This window comes from Drosophila simulans, chromosome 3R (assembly GCF_016746395.2).
Source record: "Drosophila simulans strain w501 chromosome 3R, Prin_Dsim_3.1, whole genome shotgun sequence".
NCBI classification, from domain to species: Eukaryota; Metazoa; Arthropoda; class Insecta; order Diptera; family Drosophilidae; genus Drosophila; species Drosophila simulans.
This window is the reverse complement of record NC_052523.2, coordinates 16,919,490-16,941,371: the sequence shown is the minus strand read 5'-3', so window position 1 is coordinate 16,941,371 and position 21,882 is coordinate 16,919,490. Positions and strand designations below refer to the sequence as shown.

Genomic DNA, 21,882 nt, shown 5'->3' with positions numbered 1-21,882 from the left:
GTTTTTTTTTTTTTGGTTTCTTGTTTTTGGTTGTACCTGGTGAAAATTCCAAAAGGGAAATACATACGAAAACATATAGTCGCGCATTTTTGGCAAGCTAAAAATGAGCCAGCGCAATATTTATTTTCGTTTCCAAATTTTAGTTTTTTCTAGCTTTGTTTTGCTGTCTCATTTCGATTTTTCACACTTTACTTGATGACAGATAGTGTTGATATATTTTTAGGGGGGTGTGTGTGAGTTTGGATACAAAAGTTGTGGGGAAAGGGGTCTGCAAAATGGCTTTGGTGGATGTCAAAGTGGATTTAAATGTATCTGTTGTTCATGGCACAAGAATGAGTAATGGGACTAAAGATTGATCTTTAGTTCTTAGCTGGTAAAGCATTAATTAATTGAGGAAACCTAAAATTCAGGGTGTTTTAAGAAAGGAATTAAGAACAAAAATACCACCCAGTAAAGTAACTCGGAAACCGTTTGGTCAATTTTCATTACCTTCTGCTGCAACTCGGTTTCGAAACCTTTTCGTTCTTTTTTTCTGGTTTAATCCAGGCTGACATTGTCAACTTAAATGCAACTCGGGGTCAGTGTAAAGTGAGAGCTGACAGGGGGCAAACGGGTTTTTGGGGCTTGAATGCAGTAGAAGTTGCGTTGCCTTTGCCCTTTGACTGACAGTTTCAATTTGCACTAACTTTGAGTTACCAAGAAATTGGTAGCAGAAGAGCAGTGAGAGGGGGTATGGTCCATTCCATGAAGGTGACGCCTTTCATTGGGTATTAAGGTCAAAAAGCGTTAAACCAAAACAACAACAGAAGCGAGAACAGAACAGCACAGGTAAACTGAAAGCGGAGACGAAGCTGGACAAAAAAAAGGCCAACAGATTTGCAGCAACAACCGCAGAAGCACAAAGGCATGAACAAGAACCAAACAAAAAAAAAAACAAAAAAAAATCTGAAGAGAGGGTACTGTAGTGGAAATAGGAGCTACAGGAGCCATAGAATCAGGTCAGGCCAACTAAGAACGAAATGTGCACTGCCTTACAGGCCAAGCGAAAATAATTGGCCAAAAAAAAAAAGTGGCAAGGGAAATGGCAAACGAAAAACAAACAAGATTTTGGCTTATGCACTTTTGGCTTGAATGAAAAGAAATCCGAGATAGACAGTCGCATAAAGAATCTGCCAAAGAGAAGCCAAAGCCGAAGCCAAAGCCAAAAGCCAAAGAACGACGCTGACTCTTCGCTGTCTTTGGTTCACCGTTATGTTGACCGCGTTACTTAACGGTACTATCAAACACCCAACATGCGAAGAAAAGGGGGGTTTGGTTTACGAGGTGGCGGTTCTGAAGAACCGGTTTCATTCTGTTTGACGGTCGGTCGCGCCGTCTTCGTCGCTTCTTCAGCATTGACACCCATTTGAAGGCAATACGCGAGAAGAGTCGTTAACTCAACCGGTTCTTCCGACTTCATCCCCAGCTCTTCGGCTTCTTTCTTCGTGTCGCGAATTCTTAATTCCTGCTTTTTGGCCCCATGTTCTTCAAGCTTTCCAAATGAACGACAGTGTGCCGAGATCGCCGAGATAAACATTAATTAGTGTGGGTCTTGTGGAGACTTGAAGGCGAAATTTGTCAATCTGGAGCAACTGCAGATGCTATCGGCTAGTTCACATGGGTGTGTTTATTCAGGAGATTTATTAATTAGCATCGGAAAAACAGTAGTAGAAAGTACTAATTGTTTTTGAATAATTTTATAGCTAGATCTGAATCTATGTATTTGTATTTGCATGCTTGTCTCTCTTTCGCATTTAAGCCAATTCAATTAATTGTGAAACCATCATTAGACACGATTATCGTTCATTATGACGGCTCAACAGTTTCTAAGTGAATGATAATCCATAATTTTTATACAGATTGCATTCGAGCACATTCTAAGCGCATTTACATAATCGTGTTGTCGGTCAACCGGAAATTGACCAACCCAGCAACACAATAAACATTTCAGATCGCTCGACCAACTTGGTTGCTTCCGTTTGATTACCGTTGCTTATTAATGCTCTTCTTCTTCTTTTGACTCTTTGCCGGTTTTAACCAACTTTGGTAAGGTATACAAACAAATCTATACCAATAAATCCAATGGAATTGCTCGCCATCAATTAACAAAAAGAAACGAAATCGAAACGAAAAAGCCAGAGAAACAAAAAAAAAAATTGATTCTAATTAAAAAATAAAAATATTGTGCAATATGTTAAGCAAGGTTTTTCGCTAAGGTTGCCTCATAAGTTGGAGTAAGTGTTGTTTTAATATGAAGAAATCACTCTTATGTCTTTGAAAACGCAACTCCATTACTACTAACGTTTAGCAATTTCCTGCACATTATTTTTGAAGTCAACGACTTTCTTAATTGCAATATAAACAACTGTTGCAAATCAATGTGATGGAGTATATTGAAAACCGATAGCTTTGCTGTTAAGTTTTAGCAATAAATTATTAACATAACCATCGCAATGACTGCACAGCAGCTGTTCGGCACATTTTATTGAAATTCCCATCGATGGCATGTTTTTTTTATTTAAGTTTTGGTTTGTTTACGATCTTGACATTTTCCATTCAGGTATAACTTGCTATATAGATTTCGAATTCGTTTATTTTCGTCAAGCAGCGTTGAAATTATGACTGGACTTGGGAACCGACTTGACTTGACTCGACTAGACTAGTCTAGTTAATTAGGAAGTTAAATTGGCAGATGGAATTGCGTATTTGTGTCTGTTTTACGACGCTTTGACTGACTCTAAAACAAAAGTTATATAACTTTTATGGCTTCTTGATTATATTCGCTTGAGTAACGATATGTGTTTGAAAACACATGGTGAAAGCAAAATCTGGCTTAACTTTTTAATTGAGTTCGTACTTTGTTGTTGCATCACATTTAATTTGTGCATTTGACTTGATATGTCCATAGATATTTTGGCCTGGTCATGCTACAAATTCTTTCACAAGTAATCAAATCAAAAGCCGTCTGACTTGTTTTCAAAGTCAAGAAGATAAATTGCCAACTTGTTTTATTAATATTATACTCGTCTTTGTTTTGCCTTCTTTCACAGACGACAACAATCCTTCAAAAAGCCGGTATACATTTTATCAGCATGTGTGCTAAACTCTTAGATTTCGATGTGCCTACACATTTGTTTTTTATGCAAATTATTTATGGGATTTTAGCCCTATTTCCACGCGCTGATCGATTTTTATTTTTTTTCGAACGTCATATCTACTTCAGTTATTTCGATGCAAATGAACCGAACGAAATTCAATATAAAATAAACTGATTTGTTTAAAGTTTATATTTAGTTGGCAGCCGCGGCTGACTAAGTCAAATTTTTCTGATCAAATAAATTTAAGATTTTAATAGGTTTATACGAAAATAGGTGTGGTGTAAAAATAAACTTAAATAGACCAAAATTCAAGAAAAAAACTATAGTGTGGAACCATTGATACGGTGTATGTTTTTTGGGTCATTTGAAGAATACAGAAATATTTCTAAAATAATTTCAAACATTATATACCCCCCATATCTAGGGTATTTATCCTATAGAACCGATGACGTGGCGTTGTTTTAGATGTCGCCATTTCAAAAAATGATGACTAAACTAATGCCACCCCAGAAATTCCACCATATATCTTGGATATATTAATTGCATATATCTCTAAATACACAAAATTCGCAGTAGTATTTATCTTTAAGCAAGCCAAATTTATGGCTCTCTGCGATGCAGCATCCGTAAGATACAATTTTAATTCACCTGGTTTGAGGATTGTGGCCCCTGTTCTCTGTTTATCGCCTGCCATTAATTGCCTAAACAAAATTCCATTTTGGCATTTGGCTGCCTCACTTTAGGTTCACTCAATACCACTTAATTGCTAATATTTACCCCACCCACTTTTTGCAATGACGCACTTGGCCGGAAGATTTTGTTTAGCACACGATTATATAACACAATCAGCAATTGTTAATAAATAAGCCAATTTGAGTGGTTAATATTTCGATGGTCGGAAGGAGCCATCTGTGAAGAATACATGTGTGTACATCACCCGTGGAGGCAAAGAGTTTTGGGATTTGAAAGTGCAGATGGCCAGATATTTCCCACCAGAAGAAGTTACGTACATTGTCACCTACCTGCAAAGAGAAAGAGAAAAGGATGGAGTGTGAGCAATGGTTGCGGAAAATGCAATTTCAGATATGTTGACAAATAAATACGGTTAAGGTCTTGAGATTTATAACGACATTTCAGTGGGCGAATTGTGCGCACGAAATAAATCTTTCAGTTTAGAAACTAGAAGAGCTGTACACTTCAGCTTCTGCTCAGGTTTATAATAAATTCAGATTAATATTCGTGTGTGTGTGTGGAAGATTTGTAATTGAGTCAGAATGTTTGGATCTTATCCAATTCGTTATTCCTGCAATTTCAGCATAGTTTTCTCACGTCCCAGCAACTTAAGTCCTTGAAATATTCATAGAACGCGCTGCACAACATCGCAGAAGCCAACTTAACATTTCCATTCAGGTCAAAACAAAAGGAGTCTTGGTTCCTTGTTTGGCTTATTCTTCCGCCGAAAATCCTCGACGAAAAACCACAAAAAGCAATAGCAGTTCAAAGGCGATACTCTTGGCCTAGGTTCGTTTGGTTGTCAACTTCAATTTGGTCGCGCTTCTCATAAATATTGACGCGAAAATTGTCGCTTGCATTTTGGGCGAGGGGATTGGAGCGGCGGGGGTAGGGGCGGGGAATCAGCAGGGTTATTAAAAAATTCATGGCTTGTAAAATGCTGAAAATCCGGGCAATGGAAAATTTAAAATGCCTATAAAGGGAAAAAGAGCAGGAGGCAGGGAGCGAACCAAAGCGCCGGGCTGGGGAAGTCGAGATGAAAATTGGCCGGCAAAGCGGCTTATAGAACGGAGGAACAGAAACCAATGCCGCTTGCCCTGTGGCCTTTTCCGACCGCAATGTTGGCGGATGGGGTGGTGGGTGGTGGGTGGAAAAGCCTTCAGAGCGGGAAGGTGTGGATGGAGCGAGGGGAGTGGGGCGTGTGGTCTGTGGGTTGGTTGGGCTCGGAAAACATGACTGCGTTTGACGTCCACTCGAAAATATCATTTACATATCCGCGGAGGAGTCCGCCGTAGCTCAGCGGGAAATACATGAAAAGCTTTTAAATTTTTGATAGCCACCCGCTTTTCATCTCGGCCAAAAACAAAACGAAGAAGAAGAAAACATGAAAAAAGGCAAAACCTGCGTGAGTTGTACCGCTGATCCTGATCCTTAGCACCCGTATTTTCCCATCCTTTATCCTTTGATTTCTGGCATCAGTTGTTTGTTACATTTCTTTTTTTTTTTTTTTTTTTTTTTGCAAATTAAATTAAATTTCAATGTTTCTGGCCTTAATCGTATTAATATTTCATTTACTTAACCCTTTCGGCTGCCACAATTCCACCTAAAGTTAAAAGCATCTTTATTTCATATTAATTCCAATTTCATTTGTTTGTAACTGCAGTTTTTAGGCACTCCTTTCGTTTCGTTCACCCTTAATTTGGCTTAATACTTTGTTTATTTACTTTAGCCCCCACGGCTAGAGATGAGATATTGGTTTATGGCCAAAACAAGTAAGATAATGGAGGGGAAAAAATGTTTGTGCAGCCACATCTGTGCACTTTTTGCCTTCGGTTTGTTTTGCTCTTTGGATCTGTTTCTCTTGGCTTTTTGTTTATATTTTAATTACGTTTTCGTGGTTGATTTATGCTCATGAAATGGCGTGGGTGGCCTTAAAAAGGGGGTGTGGTGTCGTAATAGAGTGGTCGCAGTTGCTTCAGTTGGCCTTGAAAGGAAATTGGGTTATCATGGGCGATTATTTTCTAATTGCCGCAGAAGAAGGAAACCCAGAAAATGGCAGGATTACCGATATAAGAAAGGCTAAATTAATACTTTCGCTTAAAGTTTCCCGAATTCTCAATTATTTGTAAAATCTTCCTTTGGAAATCCCAGCTTTCTCACCTCATTGTCCCCAAAAAAACACAACTTTCCTTTGTTCCCGGATCCCCGGCAGTTGTGCAATGCGCTTTCCATTTGTTTGGAGATGATAAATGACCGGCATTTCCCAACAATCTATCCATCTATCCATCTAGCAGGCAGACCATCCATGGACATCCATGCATCCAACTAAGTAATATCTGTGTATCTATCTGGGCTATCTTTTGTTGTGTGTATTGTTATTGCCTTTCGGTTTGAATATTTCCGCTATACGCAAACATACTTACATATATATAGATAGGTACATAGAATATGGCCATCGAACGTTTTTCGTACTTGCCTGCAACTTGTCAGTTTCTGCACAAAGACCATCAATTTATTTAGTTTTATTATCTGCACACGCAGTGCGGAGAGTTCATAGATGGGGTGGTGGTGGTGTGTGTGTGTTTTTCCGAACCAAAGTTCTTGTTCTTTCTATATTGGCTCAGAGCTTCTATTTTGTAGTTGTTTTGCTGGCCATTTTTTGCTTTCTTCCTTTTGTTTACGCTCTGCACGCAATGCATAACACAACACAAAAAGCAAAAAGGGAAAATTGTTTGTTGCAAGTGTCGTACCCCTTTTCTACCCAAAACAAAAAAAATATATATAGGGGCAAAAAAAAAAAAAAAACAATGGAGTGAAAAAAGGAATATCTTGACACTTTATCGTTAGCCAAAAACTAGCGCAGCGTAAACAAAAGACAAGCGATGGGCGAAAAGTGGAGGCAGGCACAACATGACACGAGGGGCGTGGCACGTGGGCGGGGGCATGGCAATGTAAGGTTTTGGCATTTTCGCGCTTGGCGTTAAATTCCCCTGACAGCTATAAAATTGCATTTTAGAGCAGCACACAGCACACTACAGTGCAGAGAAGTCAAAACCAAAGTGATAGGAAGGAAGACAGGAAAGGACGGAAGGAAAGGGCACGCAGCGGATACAACAATGTATCTATGTATCTAATAAATAGTTATTGCCGATGTGCAACAACAGCAACAACAACAGCTACGGCGAAGCAGCAAGAGCTAGAAGAACAAAATTGATATTCCCCCGAAAGCAAAAGTGCGACATCATTATATAAATTGTGCGGTGGCTGGCCAAAGTGAGCATCATATGTTTTCTATCTGTATCTATCAGATACACTAGCCGGGTGGCTTGGCTTTCCTCTAAGTTTGAAGTGATTTCACACACATGTTTTCCCCAAAGCAACTTTTCCTCCCTCTCATTTTCCTCTCTGTCAACATGACCACAAAATGTTTCACAGCTGTGCGCGAAGGGAAAACGAATAAAAAGAAAAAAAAAGCAAAGAAAGAAAATATCTGAGAGAACGCGGGGGAGTTTCCCCCTGGCCATTTGTCATTGATGGAGAATATGGGTATCGGGGGAGTTCGATCGGAGGAAAAACAAACAGAAACTCGTGCACGTGACACTGAAATCATATTTATCTGATGCACCACCACTGGAAAATTTATTCTAGCAGCGCAACAAAAAATCCGTCTCAAATAATCTTTTAATGTGGCCGAAATGTATATTTCATTGATTGAATATTTATAAGGTATTAAATACAATTATTGGACATTGTATTATCGAGAAATAAATTAAAATTCATTTCAAACGAAAGATATCCCTTGTGGCATGCGCTCTCATTAAATTATAACTATTTGTGTTTTTGAATGTGACTATTTGTTTAACCATATGTTTTTTTCGTTGTTCCTCATATAATTGATAAAAGAATTACTCATAGCAATTCCACAACTGTTTTATAAACCCCATCGAAATCTGTTCTATCCCCTTGGGGTTTCCATTTCAATATGCCTTACACAAATTGATTCGATTGCAATCTTTGAGTGAGTGAATTTTTATGAGACATCATCCGAGCTCTGTGCTCGCTGTTCTGCGTCACACACGAGGGAAGATTTTCCGGTAGTGGATTTCATTTTCTCTCCATAGGCCTGGCCTGCAGCCTGGAGTCCTTGCGATAACAGTGCCACATGACACGTGTCTATGCCACGTGTGTGTGTGTGAGGCCCCCGAAAGGGTTAGAAACTGACGGCCGCCTCTTCATTTTATTTTATTTAATTTTTCTGTGGTGGCTTTCACTGCCGTACCACTTATGTTGAGATTACACGCTTGTCAGCGAAGGCGTTTCGCCCACAAAATACTCGGAAAAGGGTTTTTTTTGGTGACGCGGTAAGGGAGTGGATATGCTTGTTGAAAGACCGATAAAATGAGCAATATGTTGAAGTTACCGAAGTTAGATAAGAAGTGTACATAAAACAGGAGTTGCAAGCACTTGAGGAGTTTAAACATGCTTTTCTATTATTATATATATTCATGTACTATAAACCATATGTTTATTAGCTTATTTATTTATATTTTCACTCTATTCATTATCGGCATAGACTAAACATTTTTGGCAGCTCATTCAACTTTGCTCATCTTCAAAAGTGTTCAAGTGCAAGATGAACTCAACTTTTGGATTACGATTTTGCTAGCATCGCCTCACTCTATGCAAAAGTTTTTTATGGTATCTCCTCGTTTTAGCTCATTTATATATATATATATATATACACTTTTGGCTCCGAACGATTATGAATGCGAATGGAAATTTAGACGGACAGTTGGGCAGAACGAAAAGAGGAGGAGCTCCTGGCTGGCTGGCTGTTACAAAAGCCTCTTGGCTACTAAGCGGCTGATGAAGTGGATTCAACGGCAGGAGCCTGGCATAATTTGCTTAAATAATTTGTAAGTGCAAAGTTATGAATTGCTTGGATGAGCAGCAGCAGCTTGCAGAGGATTATATTCCCCACTTCTCCCCTTCTGATCCCACCCGCACAGCAGTTTGCCATTTTCCCGGGAAACGCATTTCGCCGCAAATCGTTTTCCAACCCAACTCCCCAACTGCTCTAAAAATTTGTTCGGCCAAACATAAAATGTTAATTGTTTGTTTTTCCCCGTTTGACAACCCCATTTTCCTAGGCATTTTCAATGAGGAAATGAAGCTTAGAATTCACAGAAGTGCATACAAAATAAAGGCTGGAAAAGTGGGTTAAATGCTTAATGATCTGATGATCATGCTGGGAATGGGAATGGCAATGGGAGCTGCAGTAATTGCAAATGGAAAATTGCAACTGCAATTGCTGGCGCAGCACGTAGAACTAATTTCTCTGCCTGGTTTTCCACAATAAATAATCGTACACATGCGGATGCGCAGATACATCGCTACTGGGTGAAAGTTTTACACACTGTGTGTGTCCATGCTTAAATGCAATGAAATTGGTTTTTCATTACGAATGCTCGTCAGTGGATGATATCTTATGGAGGGTTCCGAAAAGCGTTTGCTGCTCTCTCTCCCAGTTTTTCAGCGACCATTTATGAATTACGACAATTTCACCGAGGTTGGTGTGACGTGTGACACAGTTTGTCTGTGGGAGTTCCCATAATTGTTCTTACGTGACACATTTACCGACTCCTTTCATTCTGCAAAAAGACATGGAAAACACAAAGAAGGAAAGGAACTGGTATCTTCCATACACTTTGACAGTTTTCAAACGCGCCTCACATGGCGGCACGTTTGGCCATAGGCTGAGAAGTTGACTCTTTGTCAGTTTGTAGGCAGCACGAGCATATGTATCTGTCAGATACTTTGGCCAACTCACGTTACACGTAGCCGGCATATACTTCCCAGAAGAGCGAACCGTGTTCACTGCACCGGGCACGTTTGGGCCAAGTGTATCTGCCAGATACTTGTCACAAAGAAATGCTATTCTAAGAGTTGCATATCAATGGGCACTTGTTTATATAGCTAATAAAAATCCATTAGAATCTTAATAAATTAGCGGAAATAATTATGGTACAGCAATAATTTATATCCTATACTTCACTGTCTCAACTGCAGCATAGAAAATGCACTGGCTCATGGGTTAACTACCAATCAATGTCCACCAGCAAACAAGACCAAGTGAAACTAAAAACAAACACACACAACAAGTCGATGAAAACCAAAATCAAATCCAAAACGCACTTAACTCAATATGGCTAACTTTTGGCCCCTAGATCATATCGTCCTCCAACCATACATATGTATGTATATATCCCCCCTATTCCACCACATCCCAGTGCCCTCCGCATCGACATCATTCAAATAGTCGTAGCTAACAAATTGCACTGTCGAATGCAATATTTTTGCTTTTAGCCATAATACCTTTTACATATGCTACGACAGATGGCAGAGAAGAGCATTTTAAGCTGCCATCTCCACCCACAAGCTCCAACTGGCTCCCGTCCCTCATCATCCTACAACTCTCTCCTCTTGCACATTTGCTACACAGAAAACAAAATACTAGTAATTTATGAAATAAACTAAATATCTACAATATAAAAGTATTTAAAGTTGTATTCATTTTTGAGTTAAGGTATATATTACTTGAAGCCTTGAAGATTATTTAAAAGATTAATCCTGTAATACATTGCATTTCTCTCAGTGCACTGATGCTCTCGAACCAAAGGTAAGTAACTGGCATGCAAGCCAGCCACAAGAGTCAGTTAGTGAGTCGGGATGTTGAGGTCGAGGGGAGAACTTGTTAGCATGAGATGCGGATGTGTCTCGGACCAAAGGAGCAGCGAGTGCAGAGAAGATACTCCAAGTGGAGGAGCAGGAGGAGCAGCAGGAGGTGGATGACGGTCTGCGGGGATGAGAGCGATGCCAAAGTGATAAATCCTTGCGGCTTTTTATTTCCACCGAGGCGGCGTCGTCTTCTGTGTGTCTCTGTATGTGTGTGTGTGGGTGTGATGATGTGCCACGCCCCCTTTGCAGCACGCATTGCATTACAGGCACAATAATTCTTACTGACAGCCCTTGGGTTTCGTTCTTTTGGCGATTTTCCCCTTTATTTTTTTTGTATTTTTTTTTTTTTTGCATGCCCAACATGAAACGCATTAAATTTCCTCACTTAGCGCCCAATTAAAGGCAAAGAATCAAACCAAGGCAACCAAAAGGCTCTACAAAAAAATGTAGTATCCTTTTTTTTTACTTATCATATACCAAAAATTTACGCCTCGTTAATTTCAATTTAAGTGCAGACAATTTAAAATACAACCAACGAAAAAAATCAGTACCCAACTGAAAAGGGGCGAGAGTGGGGAAAAAATAAACCCAAACTTGCGCCATTTTCACAAAAGGCAAAGCGCAAATTAACGGCTCCGTTTTCGAGAGGTTTTCCAAATGGAACCCGCCTTTTCCACCCCCACCACACTTACCACACTACACACACACACACATTAGCTTTGGCATAAAAAAGTATTTTATCGTTGGCCAGGAAACAGTTTGGCGGAAGCCGGAAATGTTTCCACTTTTTGTTGTATTTCCCTTCTATTCCCTGGGCTGCTGCTCCTCGGATTGCCGCTAAAAAGGGTTTAGTTTAGCACAGGAAGAGTGAAAAATGCCGAGAAGTGCATTAAATATTTGACTAATTAAAGTAATGGCTAGAAGCTGGAAGCGAAACGAAGCATTCGCGCAATTTATTTGTACAACAACAAGCTTATCATTTCGCATTTCTATATTTAATTGTTATATACACTTTTATGCTCGCTGAATAATTGTGTGTTTGTCTGGGCTTTCAAGTTGAACTCTTGTGGCTGTCGTCATTATTATTCTCATAATTGGGTCGACAACTTGTGTCCCTTTCGGACTTATTAAAAACAAAACAAACAAATTCAGAAGGAAAAAAACTCAAACTTTTTCTCCCTTTTAGACATAAATCATAGCATCGAACATAAATAAATAATGTTTATTATTTTTCTGCAAGTATTTAATTGTAAATAACCAATGACAGTGTTAATGTTGTTTTAATTAAATTCCGTAGGCAGGTTAACAGCCTATTTAAATACTTTGCAATTGCAATTGGATGAGCAGAATATATCCAAAAACAAAAATATTCTGCATAAAAAACCACTTAAAAGCCATTACATACAAATTTGTATATTTATGTGCCAATAATAATATTATTATTTACACGCCTTTCACAATTATAATTTAAATAACTCAAGTGATTAAATTGAATTTCTGAAATTCCACTGACATGTTTACAATTTTTTTTCAAGCGACCATTTTTGCATAATTAGCCGATAAATTAGAAAACCTTTTAGATTTTTTTGCTGCCCTACTTGGAAGGCACACGAATTCCAAACAATTACAATGAAATCATTCTGAAGTCATCAGCCCGAAAGTTTAGTCAACTTTGTAATGGCCAAATAATCATAACAATCAAATAAAATACACAGCAAAACCAGTTCCACAGTTTGTTGCCACAAAAAAGTAAAAAAAAAAATAACAAAAAAAGTGGGGAAAAGAAGAGTGAAGTGTGTGCTTCAAGTGTTGACAATTGACTTACTGACTTGTAGCTCTTGGCCATCATGCAATAAACAAGTCACAGCAAAAAAAGAAAAGAGAATCCCAAGAAATCAAGTCATAATATTTTTCCGACATTATTTTCAACTGGCCACTGGTCATATACGAGTATATATGTATATAATTTTTACGAGAAACGGGTGGCATTCAAATAACATGGGCCAAAGAACTTTAAGCCGGCAGCAGCTGACTGCGAACACATTCATAAGCTGGCCAACACACACACACGCACACAAACAGAAGTAAACTACTTTAAGACGGGTCGTTGACTTTCAGTGAGCCACAAAAAAACTCGGCTATTTCATTTATCCAACGATTTTCTTTCTCTTTTTTTTTCGACACAGAATTCTGACACAGAAATTATGAAATGAAATTGTACGGGATTTATGGAAGTATTTGAGCAAGCAAAATGGCAAACATGTGTGAAATTATTATATAATTGCTGGCGTTCAACCAATAAATATGAAATATAAAAACGCAGAGAGTATAATATTAGTTTGAACAAAATAAAAATCACTTAAAGAGATCTTTACATGCACATGTTCAAGATTCGTTTTGAAATGTTTATTCTTTACACACTTAAAAAGATTTTTTACGGCGGATAAACAAGAAAGATCTTTAGATATTTTCGCCAATTTTATTGCATCATTTATAAATCGAAATTTAATGATTTGTGATGATACACACAAGCTTATTTTTAGAATAGGTGAACAAGAACTTTTCCACCATTAAATTTGATGTGCTTTACTACCGAGGGCTCGAATAAAAAAGTAGGAAAAACGGGGAAAAAGGAGTTGCAGCCTGGCTACGAAATTTTCCGCACATTTGAGCGGAAAATTATCGATTTATATATGCGCAGAGCACAGAGACCAAAATGCAACAGCGGCTGGCAAATAGACCCACAGACAGAATTGGTTTGGGGCAAACGGGTGGAAAAATGATGCGCCCAACATTTGATGAAAGAGGAAAACTCGCACACACACACCACACACGCACACACAATCGTTCAGAGGAGCATATGTAACATGCTAGCACATTTGTAGAGGAGGCAGTGGCAGATGGATGACACTCTCAGCGGGCGGGGGCGTGGCGGAAAACTCTTTTGGCGAAACTTTTCCGAGGGGCGACAGCGGAAAATTGGCGAAGGAGAAAATGGTGCGGCGGCTACTTTTGCTTACTTTTCATTCAAACATTTTTTGCATGTCAGAAAGGAATTCCTTTTCTTCTCTCGTAGCCAACCCATCTAAAACATTGATATGTGTGGTTCAATAAACTGGCGCGTGAATTTTCTACTTTACTCCTACATATCTATTTTTTGTGCTGGTTATTTTGGTAAGTGTTTCAAAATAAAGCAACTACAAACTGAATAAAAAGTAACAGAAAGACTGAATTAATGGTACGAGTTTGTTGTCTGCGTTTTATGTGTCAAACATGCGATTGAAGTTCGAAAAAAAAATGGAAATTGTTGAGAGGAATTTGCCATTGCAATGGGAAAAAGAATATTTATTAACAGTAACTAAAAAGCAGAGAAAGGTGCTAAGTAAATTTATAGGCGAATTGAGTAGTTTTAATTTCACTTAAACAGAATGAAGATGAAGGAGAACTTTAAACTAGTTGAAATTCTTCTTAAGAGCAAATGTCTTGAATTTCCCTTTGATCTAAACAGAATGCTCCATTTCCTAGAATTCCTATAATATATGCCTGTTTAAATATCTCGAACACCTCTCCCTTGAGCTAACCCAATTATTACAGTCATCGAGCCTTGACGTTTTCCATCTACATTTCCCTCGTATATTTTCTTTCAGCGTGCGGAGAAAAAGTATGAAAAAAATAGGAATAAACTTTTCATCTCAGCTTTTTTCCCCCAACAGTTTTGGGGGCGAGACCTTTTTATGCCTCTGCTAATTTGCTGTCATTTTGCTTTCCATGCCTAGAGCGTCTAGTACCCATCCTTGAACCCATCCTTCGGGTCGTCTATGCATTATATATCGATCAAAATTCAATTTGTGACGCTTTTTTGTCAGCGTTTAAAGCGCAGCTGGAAAAAAGTGGCAGCAAAAGATGAGCGACGACGGCGAAAAAACGAGAATTAAGTTTAATTGAAAAAGTTTGTCACATTTTTCTAGCAGCGTTCTTTTTTGTCTGGTTTTCTGGTTCCCATTTTTTCCAGTTTTGATTTTTTTTCCTTTTCTTTTTTTTTGGCTATGACTTACGTATGACCTCGAGCAGTTTTTAATTAACCCAATTTGCAGTCTGAGCTGAAGAAGAAACTTTTGCCCCAAGATTGCTTCGCTTTTCTGGTTGTGTCTCTCTTTATCTCTCCGTGTGTTTCTACCCATTTTTCGCCGCTGTCACTTTGAATTCAAATTCATGTGCCAAAAACCCGGTGGCTGGTGGAAAATTGAAGCTGAGCCACCACCGCTGACTTGCCAAAACACACAACTTCCACCTCAACTTTCAGTTCAGTTTCAGTTTCGCTTCAGGTTCGACGTCAGAAGATATCAATGCTAGTTTGTCAGAAGCTTCAAAAAGATATAAAGGTGGATTATCCTGTTTAGCACTAAGGAAAAAAATCACCTTTATAAAAATGGTTTGAATTTTAAATTCATAAACACGAAACAAGTGTTAGCTACAAATCCTAAGAACATTATAAACATTTTAGGGTAAAATCCATTACTTATTTCTTCAAGTGCAAAAGCTCATTCTGTTTCAAAACTGATAAGTTTTCTCTGCTCAACTTTCGAGAGATAATATCTAAACCTTTTGTTCCCCACCAACATTGTCTTTAATTTCAGCTTTAAGCCACATTCGCAACTGAAAGTAATAAGATCAAGATGTTGTCCGACTCGCAAATAAAATTCTTCAGGGGGAAGGGGGGAAATGCGGAAAATATGATGGTATAAATTTGTCGACGACAGACAACACATGTTGTTAATAACTTTATTGTTTGCTCGGCTCTTCTTCGCCACTCGTTTATCGAAACTGAAACACGGTACTGGACCTTGGTCACAATTAAATGAAATAAAAAGAAAGAGAAAGATTTTTGATACTTTTTAACGTTCCTCGGAGATTTTCTTCTCTCGACTGTTTTTCCGCAAACGTTGACAGAAAATTAATTAAAAAATTCCCTCTGTTCGTTCGGCTGGTTGGGCAAAAAACTATATAATGACTTGCAATCGATTGCAGTGTGTTTTCAGTTCAAATGGCTGGATATTGCGATTGCGTTAAGTTCATTACCGAAGTCTCGGGAAGAAGTGGGCGGCAGGTGGAAAATGGTATCCTCTTGGACACAGGTGGTCCAAATGCAGTTGATAGCTGCATTCGATGGGATTAGCTATAACAAAGTCTTAGAAGCTCGTAAAAATGACAATGTTACTGGGAAACTCGGAAAAAAACAGGACAGAAGCTGGACTTTAATGAAGTCATTTATAAAGAAAGCTGGCACATACAATTCTCTGAAGAAAATGCACATATATTATGGGACTGGGCTATAATTAAACATTTCTTTAGTAATTTTCATTCATTAACTTAATACCCTCTTGCCTTCGTTTTCTTGCGCATCCGTTCGAATTTCCCCCTTTTTAAACTTGCTCCAGTTTTCACCTGCATGCCAAAACCAAAAACACAACCGAACCAAATCTGAACAAAACCACGTACCAAAAATGGTAAAAAATACTTAAATAAACTGAATCAAAGGCAAACTTATCCACAATCTTTTCTCTCTCGTGCTTAAATTTCCGCCCCGATTTTCACCGCCCCCTTACCCCTCCCCTCCCGCACCACACATCGAGTTTTTCCGAGTGCTCCATAGCTGCACATAAAGTCGTTAATACCGCAGTTTTCCTTTCACACATCGCAAATATCTAGGGAACGATAGTGTGAGACGGGGAAAACTGGAGGTCTCATCTTCTCCACCCCACTCGAGATTTTCACCCTCCATCTCTGAATGGGAATCCGTGGCACCTAATTTGCTGCAATTTTCACCGCTACCAACGGAAAATTCTGCTACTCCGTTCACCGGCTTTATTAAAAATGCATAAAATCTGCACAACAACAAGAAAAGCAGAAGGCGAAATAAATTCAGTTTTTCTCTCGCTACTTATGTATGTGTACATTTTTCCTTCTGCTGTAATTTAAAACGCAGCATACGTGGAAACATGATCAAAATAAATATTAAAAATAAATTAGAGCAACCTGCGAGTTTTTATTAACTTTTAATTTACGAAGGGTGTAAAATAATGACAGAGAAGCGCTAGGAGAACTTGCAGCTGCAACCCAACACGAAATGCTGGCTGATTAAGAAGCGAAAAATTGCAATATAAGCGAAAAGAAATATAGCAACACATACACACAACAACCATCCAGGTGTTGCAAGGTGCACAAATATGTGTGTGCACACCCATAGACACGTGTGCAGTGGCCCTCACACATAATTGAAATTATGTTTGGAGATTGCAATTTGCTAGGCGAGCGCAGGGGAAAATGACCATATGAAAAGAAATACGAACGGAATTTTTAGTGATCCACCTTACGAACAACGAATAAAAGATGCTCTTAATTGAAAAAATATTAAAAAAATATATATTAAAGCTGGTTATCACTTTACATACCAATCAAGCTCAAAAGAGTATTTATTTGAATATACTCAAGTGGGGAAAGAGTATAATAAAACCTATAGCACTTATAGAATCCAATAAATCTGCTGTTTCTAGATGAAGATGGAAACCAAAGAATAAGAAGAGAATAGTGAAAAACCGCAGAAAAGCTAAGCTCAGGAAATCAGGAGTCGTGATCACGAGTTTGATTAAGCTCAGCTCGGCTAATTTCATAGAAAGTTGCGTGATTTAATTGATGACGGACCGTCGAACAAGCGCTTCTTCGCGCTTCCTACAACTCCCCCTATTATAAATCCCTCCTCCTCCTCCTCCTCCTCCTTTTTTTTTTAGCATAACCCAGAGGCACTTGAGCAGAACCGTGGAAAAGCAGAAGGGAGGAGATAGAGGGGATTTGTGTAGGCAACACGACGATTTGCAGTCAAAGTTGCAGCCAGATAGATAGAAAGAAATGTAGTAAAAATGGAAAACCAAGTTAGGGGAGCGACAGGGACGGCAACTGTAATGTAATGACATTTGGAAAAGGCCAGCAACAACAACATGATAAGTTTTTCCTTTGAAGAAAAGCCTCTTGCTGTACGCCTCGAGCACTTTTCAGTGTTTAACTTGTGTGAAGTTTTCAAGTTGCAGTCGGACAAGACAAGACGGATAGATAGATAGAGGCGAGCTGCGAGTTGCGAGCATCTTAGGCATCATGGCCACTTGTGGAGGTTAACCCACTGACTACCGAGGGGTGGTGGCATGTGGCATGGTGTGGTGTGGCATGGTGTGGTGTTGCGGCTCTGGAATGGAATGGAATAAATTGGGGGTTCGAAGTGGCTGAAAACCCAAGACAGCTGTTGCCCCAGGCTGCCTGTGGTTCTGCGGTTCTGTGGGCCTTTTAAGCAGGTCAACTGGAGACACGAGAGCAGCGGCAGCAGATTGCAGTTGTCGAGAAGTTTGGCTGGAAGTTAATCTATTTGAAAAGTTACACAGGCAGTTCGAAATTAAGGAACGAGAAGGCAAAAATAAGGAGAATGGCACTTAGGCACTGGACGAAGATATGTGTTTGTAACGAAGTACAACATTTCTAGGTTGAAGTAAACAATCGTAACAGCAAGAATTAAAGAAAGTATGCTTTCAGCTTGCTAATTTAATAATTCTTCTAGACCCAAATCCAAATCCTATTCACTTGCATAACGAAATCACACCACTCCGCTCTCGTTTGTGTTCTTTTGGGTAAAATTTCCATCTAATTACCGTCAGAGTGTCACAGCCACTTGACAATGACATCTCTCATTTGGGCCCCTTTTTGCTGCCCCCCAAACAATAACCCCAAGTAACAGTCGAGGGCCCAGTAACATTTGAATGTGAACCACTCCTCATCGACCCCTTTAGTCCATAAGTACTGAGCACTGAGTACTTGGCTATGCACTTAGATATACGTCAGTCAGTCAGTTTGGTTGGTTTTGTGCTGCTAGAGAAATGGATACCTGAGTGCGATGCGCAACACACGTCGAATACGTAATATGCGGGTGATTTTAAGGCAATCTAAAGTGGGAGGTGCTGCTGCTGAGCTTACCAGATTGCTCCGGGAATGCTTAACAAATTATAAACATTTATTATTTACCCCATAATCCATATAAACATTAAGTTGTGTATAGCGAAAGAGTGGACTGAGACTATGCGTCGATGGTTATAATGACGTTCTATAAGCATTTCCGCAGTATACTCCATTTTAGCCACTTTACAGGGATTTTCAAAGCGCATAAATCACTCAATTGGAAAATGCACTATCTCTTCTATCTCGCCTCCACTCTATTTCTCCGCTCCTTCCACATTCGGTTCTGGCCCAAAGCATAATTCATATGCTATTTAAGCCCGGGCCATAAATTTACCGACCAACGCACACAGGCACCCACATTAATTAGAACGAAGAGTGAACTCTTCGCTTACCTTTCGGTCTCTGTGGTTATCTAATAAAGAAAAAAGTATAGAGAACCCATAACCAGACGCAAAAAGGCGCATATACACACGGTGAGAAAATTACTAATGCTGAGCCTCATTAGTCTTGGCCCGAAGATTCTGCCAGTTTCTTCTGGAGCAGTTTCTTCGCAACTAAGCGTATAATTCCATTGGAGAAATGAGTATGCAAAAAGATGCATGCCGGCATAAATTAGAGGATTTGGCACTGTACTAAAATAATCAATCAATGTGCCAATCAATCACCCATCGGAAGAGGAAATTTTTAATACAAATACGAAGAGTGCGGAAAATTTAGCTGACAAATAACAAACAAAGAAAACAATCAACGGAAGCAATTACAAGACAATACAAATTTTCGAATTGGGAGTGCGGATTCTAAATTGGAAAAAACCTAATTTAATTCTGTTTAAAAAAAAACTGTTTTTCATCTGTGATTCAGTGTTTCTGTATTTATCAGCATTGTTTGTAATTTTCGCTGGAGTTACTCATTTCAGATAATATTTATCATTACGTGGGGGAAACTATTACTTCTTTTCTTTGTTCTCTTTAATCTCAAATGAGTATATATAGTATTTTGTACTTCCTATTTTTATGTTCCCGTTCTTCGTATTTTAAATAACTTTATAAATCATTATCGCAACAAAGTTCCTTATGCTCAATGCTACAATGCTTATCGACTCGAAAACATTTCAGATCAGTGAAACATTTGGTTTGCGACGAATGTTTCTGGCTTCTGAGGCACTTACAATATGCTCCTTTAGCTCCTTGGAGCGGATTGGTCCCAGCCAGTGATGTAATCCAATGTAGCGTTTCTGCACCATTTTCAGGGCGGGAGCGCCCTGGGCATACGGGCCGCCCAAAAGGGCGCTGGCAGTTTCTAAAACCACCATTTTGCTAGCGCCCGGATCTGCGATAGTTGCTGTTGATAGTTGATGCTGTTTATGTTAGCAACACTTTCCGGCTAATTGTGCCGGACAAGCGATATGGAACTTCACTGTTTTGTAAGGGGCAATCACTTGTGACCCTTTTGTTTTTTTTTTTCTTTTTATGATTTTTGCGCTTTTAATTCCTTTTTGGGTTTCAATTAAATTTAAGCCGAATCTCTGTGCCAGACGTGACACTGCGACCACAATAACGATGAGAGAAGAGGACACCGGATGGGAGCTCTTCTCCTTCTGCGTGTTATAATCTGCACTTTTAATCCCCGGACCACGACGACAACGACGACAGTTTCAATTTACTTCTGCCATTTGGCAATCCTTGAAATCAATTAAACGACACGCACAATCCATCCAGCAATTCTTTATATTATTTTCTCTGTGATTATTCTCAGACACTATTCGGGTTTCGGTTTCTTTTATAAATTAATGCTTTTTTCTCTTTTTTACTTTTTTTCTTTTTTTTTTTTTTTTTTGATTATTTGGGAGGCACAATTGTTGTACAATGTTGGATGCTGTGGTCAAACACTTATTGCTAGTTGCTTGATTTTATGCAGCGCGATAAATAAACCACGAAAACGGCGACTACGGCGAATAGTAAAACGGAAACGAGATGCGCGGAGACAACCGTTGTGTTCAAAGTTCCATCGCGAACTGATTTCGTATGTAGATTCTCTTGGCTGATTTTCCAACTTGGCCAAATAAGACGAGCGCGGCCGAAGCCAGAGTCGATGGCGAAGCCAAAGCCGAGGAGAAACGAATTGAAACGAACGCAATCGAAGTGGAGAGCCGATGAATGCAATATTTTAGAAGAGAATTGAATAGAAGAGACTCTCTCCTTATTTTTCATTGCGTGTAGAATTGAGGCAAAAACACTTGTTGTTGACGTTTTTCCGCCGCGGCACACCCCAAAAACACAAGAGAGGGCGCAAAAACAGAGAGAGAGCGAACTGTTGCTTTTTTCCATTGGAGACTTTTGCGCACTCTTATACAAAACGACTAGTCTTATAATGGCTGAGAGAACAGAACGGCATTGCCAGCTGGCGCGAGAAAAAGCGCAGTTATCTTTTGTAGAAAATCACCACACGAAGGTTAAAGGGCGCGGGGTGGTGGGCGGTGGGTGGTGTGAGCTGCATAGATAATTGTATGCGTTGTTTTTGCCCTGCACTTCCGCTGAAGAAAAAGCGGCAAATTCGGAGAAATTCAAAGCGGTAACAGGTTGCCAAAGGCGCATAACAATATGGAAAATTTCTAGTTCTTTGAGCGGATAAGCAGTATCAATTCTATAGAAAGCAAAGATGATGTTTCTCAGAAAATAGTAATAAATTTAGTAATATAATTATTTTCAAGTCAAGATACTGTAAGGATTTTATTTAAAGGTCAATTATAAAGAAAAAATTACCATTCGCAAGTATTTCTTTTTCCGCTTATCTTATGGTTTAGCTCTATTGAACAATATAATAAATCAAAAATTGACATCATAAAATGATGACATTCTCTTTATACTAAACAGCAAGAAAGCATATTTTTTGCTTAACCTTGAATTAATTAAGTCCGTGTCACGAATAAATTCAAAAGAATTCTGTATCTTTCACAACTTTTTATCGAATTCAGAAGGCAACAGGTAAAACTTCTTTCTCCTCTTGTGGAAAAATTACATATATATTTATATAAATATATATGAGAACCTTAAGCCTAAGCTCCGTTAACGTAATATTGCTCAGCGACAAAATCGCAAGCGAAACATAAAAAACGTGGAAAGGGTAGAAGTAATTCTAACCAAAATGAGCTTCATTAATTATACACAACTGGATGACAAGTTTCAGACGCCTTGTAAGCATTTTAATGATCATAAACCAAGCAACGAAAAAAGTTTCGTTGACTGCGTCGAGTTGAGAGTATTATATATTAAGCAAG

At 38.9% G+C, this 21,882-nt stretch overlaps 1 protein-coding gene across 16 annotated transcripts in view; it reads right to left on the bottom strand.

Moving 5' to 3' along the window:
- Nucleotides 1-21,882, bottom strand: part of LOC6728830 (maternal protein pumilio) — a 167,366-nt gene that overhangs the window by 66,842 nt on the left and 78,642 nt on the right. Inside the window, exons 1-2 of one of the 16 annotated variants that reach the window (XM_016177152.3) lie at nt 19,774-20,897; nt 4,148-4,159 (exon numbers count right to left, since the gene is read on the bottom strand). The exons of 8 other annotated variants lie outside the window; for them this stretch is intronic. In XM_016177152.3, the coding sequence (XP_016035517.1) occupies nt 4,148-4,159; nt 19,774-19,917 (156 nt within the window). In that variant the 5' untranslated portion in view covers nt 19,918-20,897. Of the gene's footprint in view, nt 1-4,147; nt 4,160-19,773; nt 20,898-21,882 lie in introns of those variants that run through there. 7 more of the 16 variants (XM_016177150.3, XM_016177145.3, XM_016177154.3 and 4 more) reach the window with 7 other exon arrangements.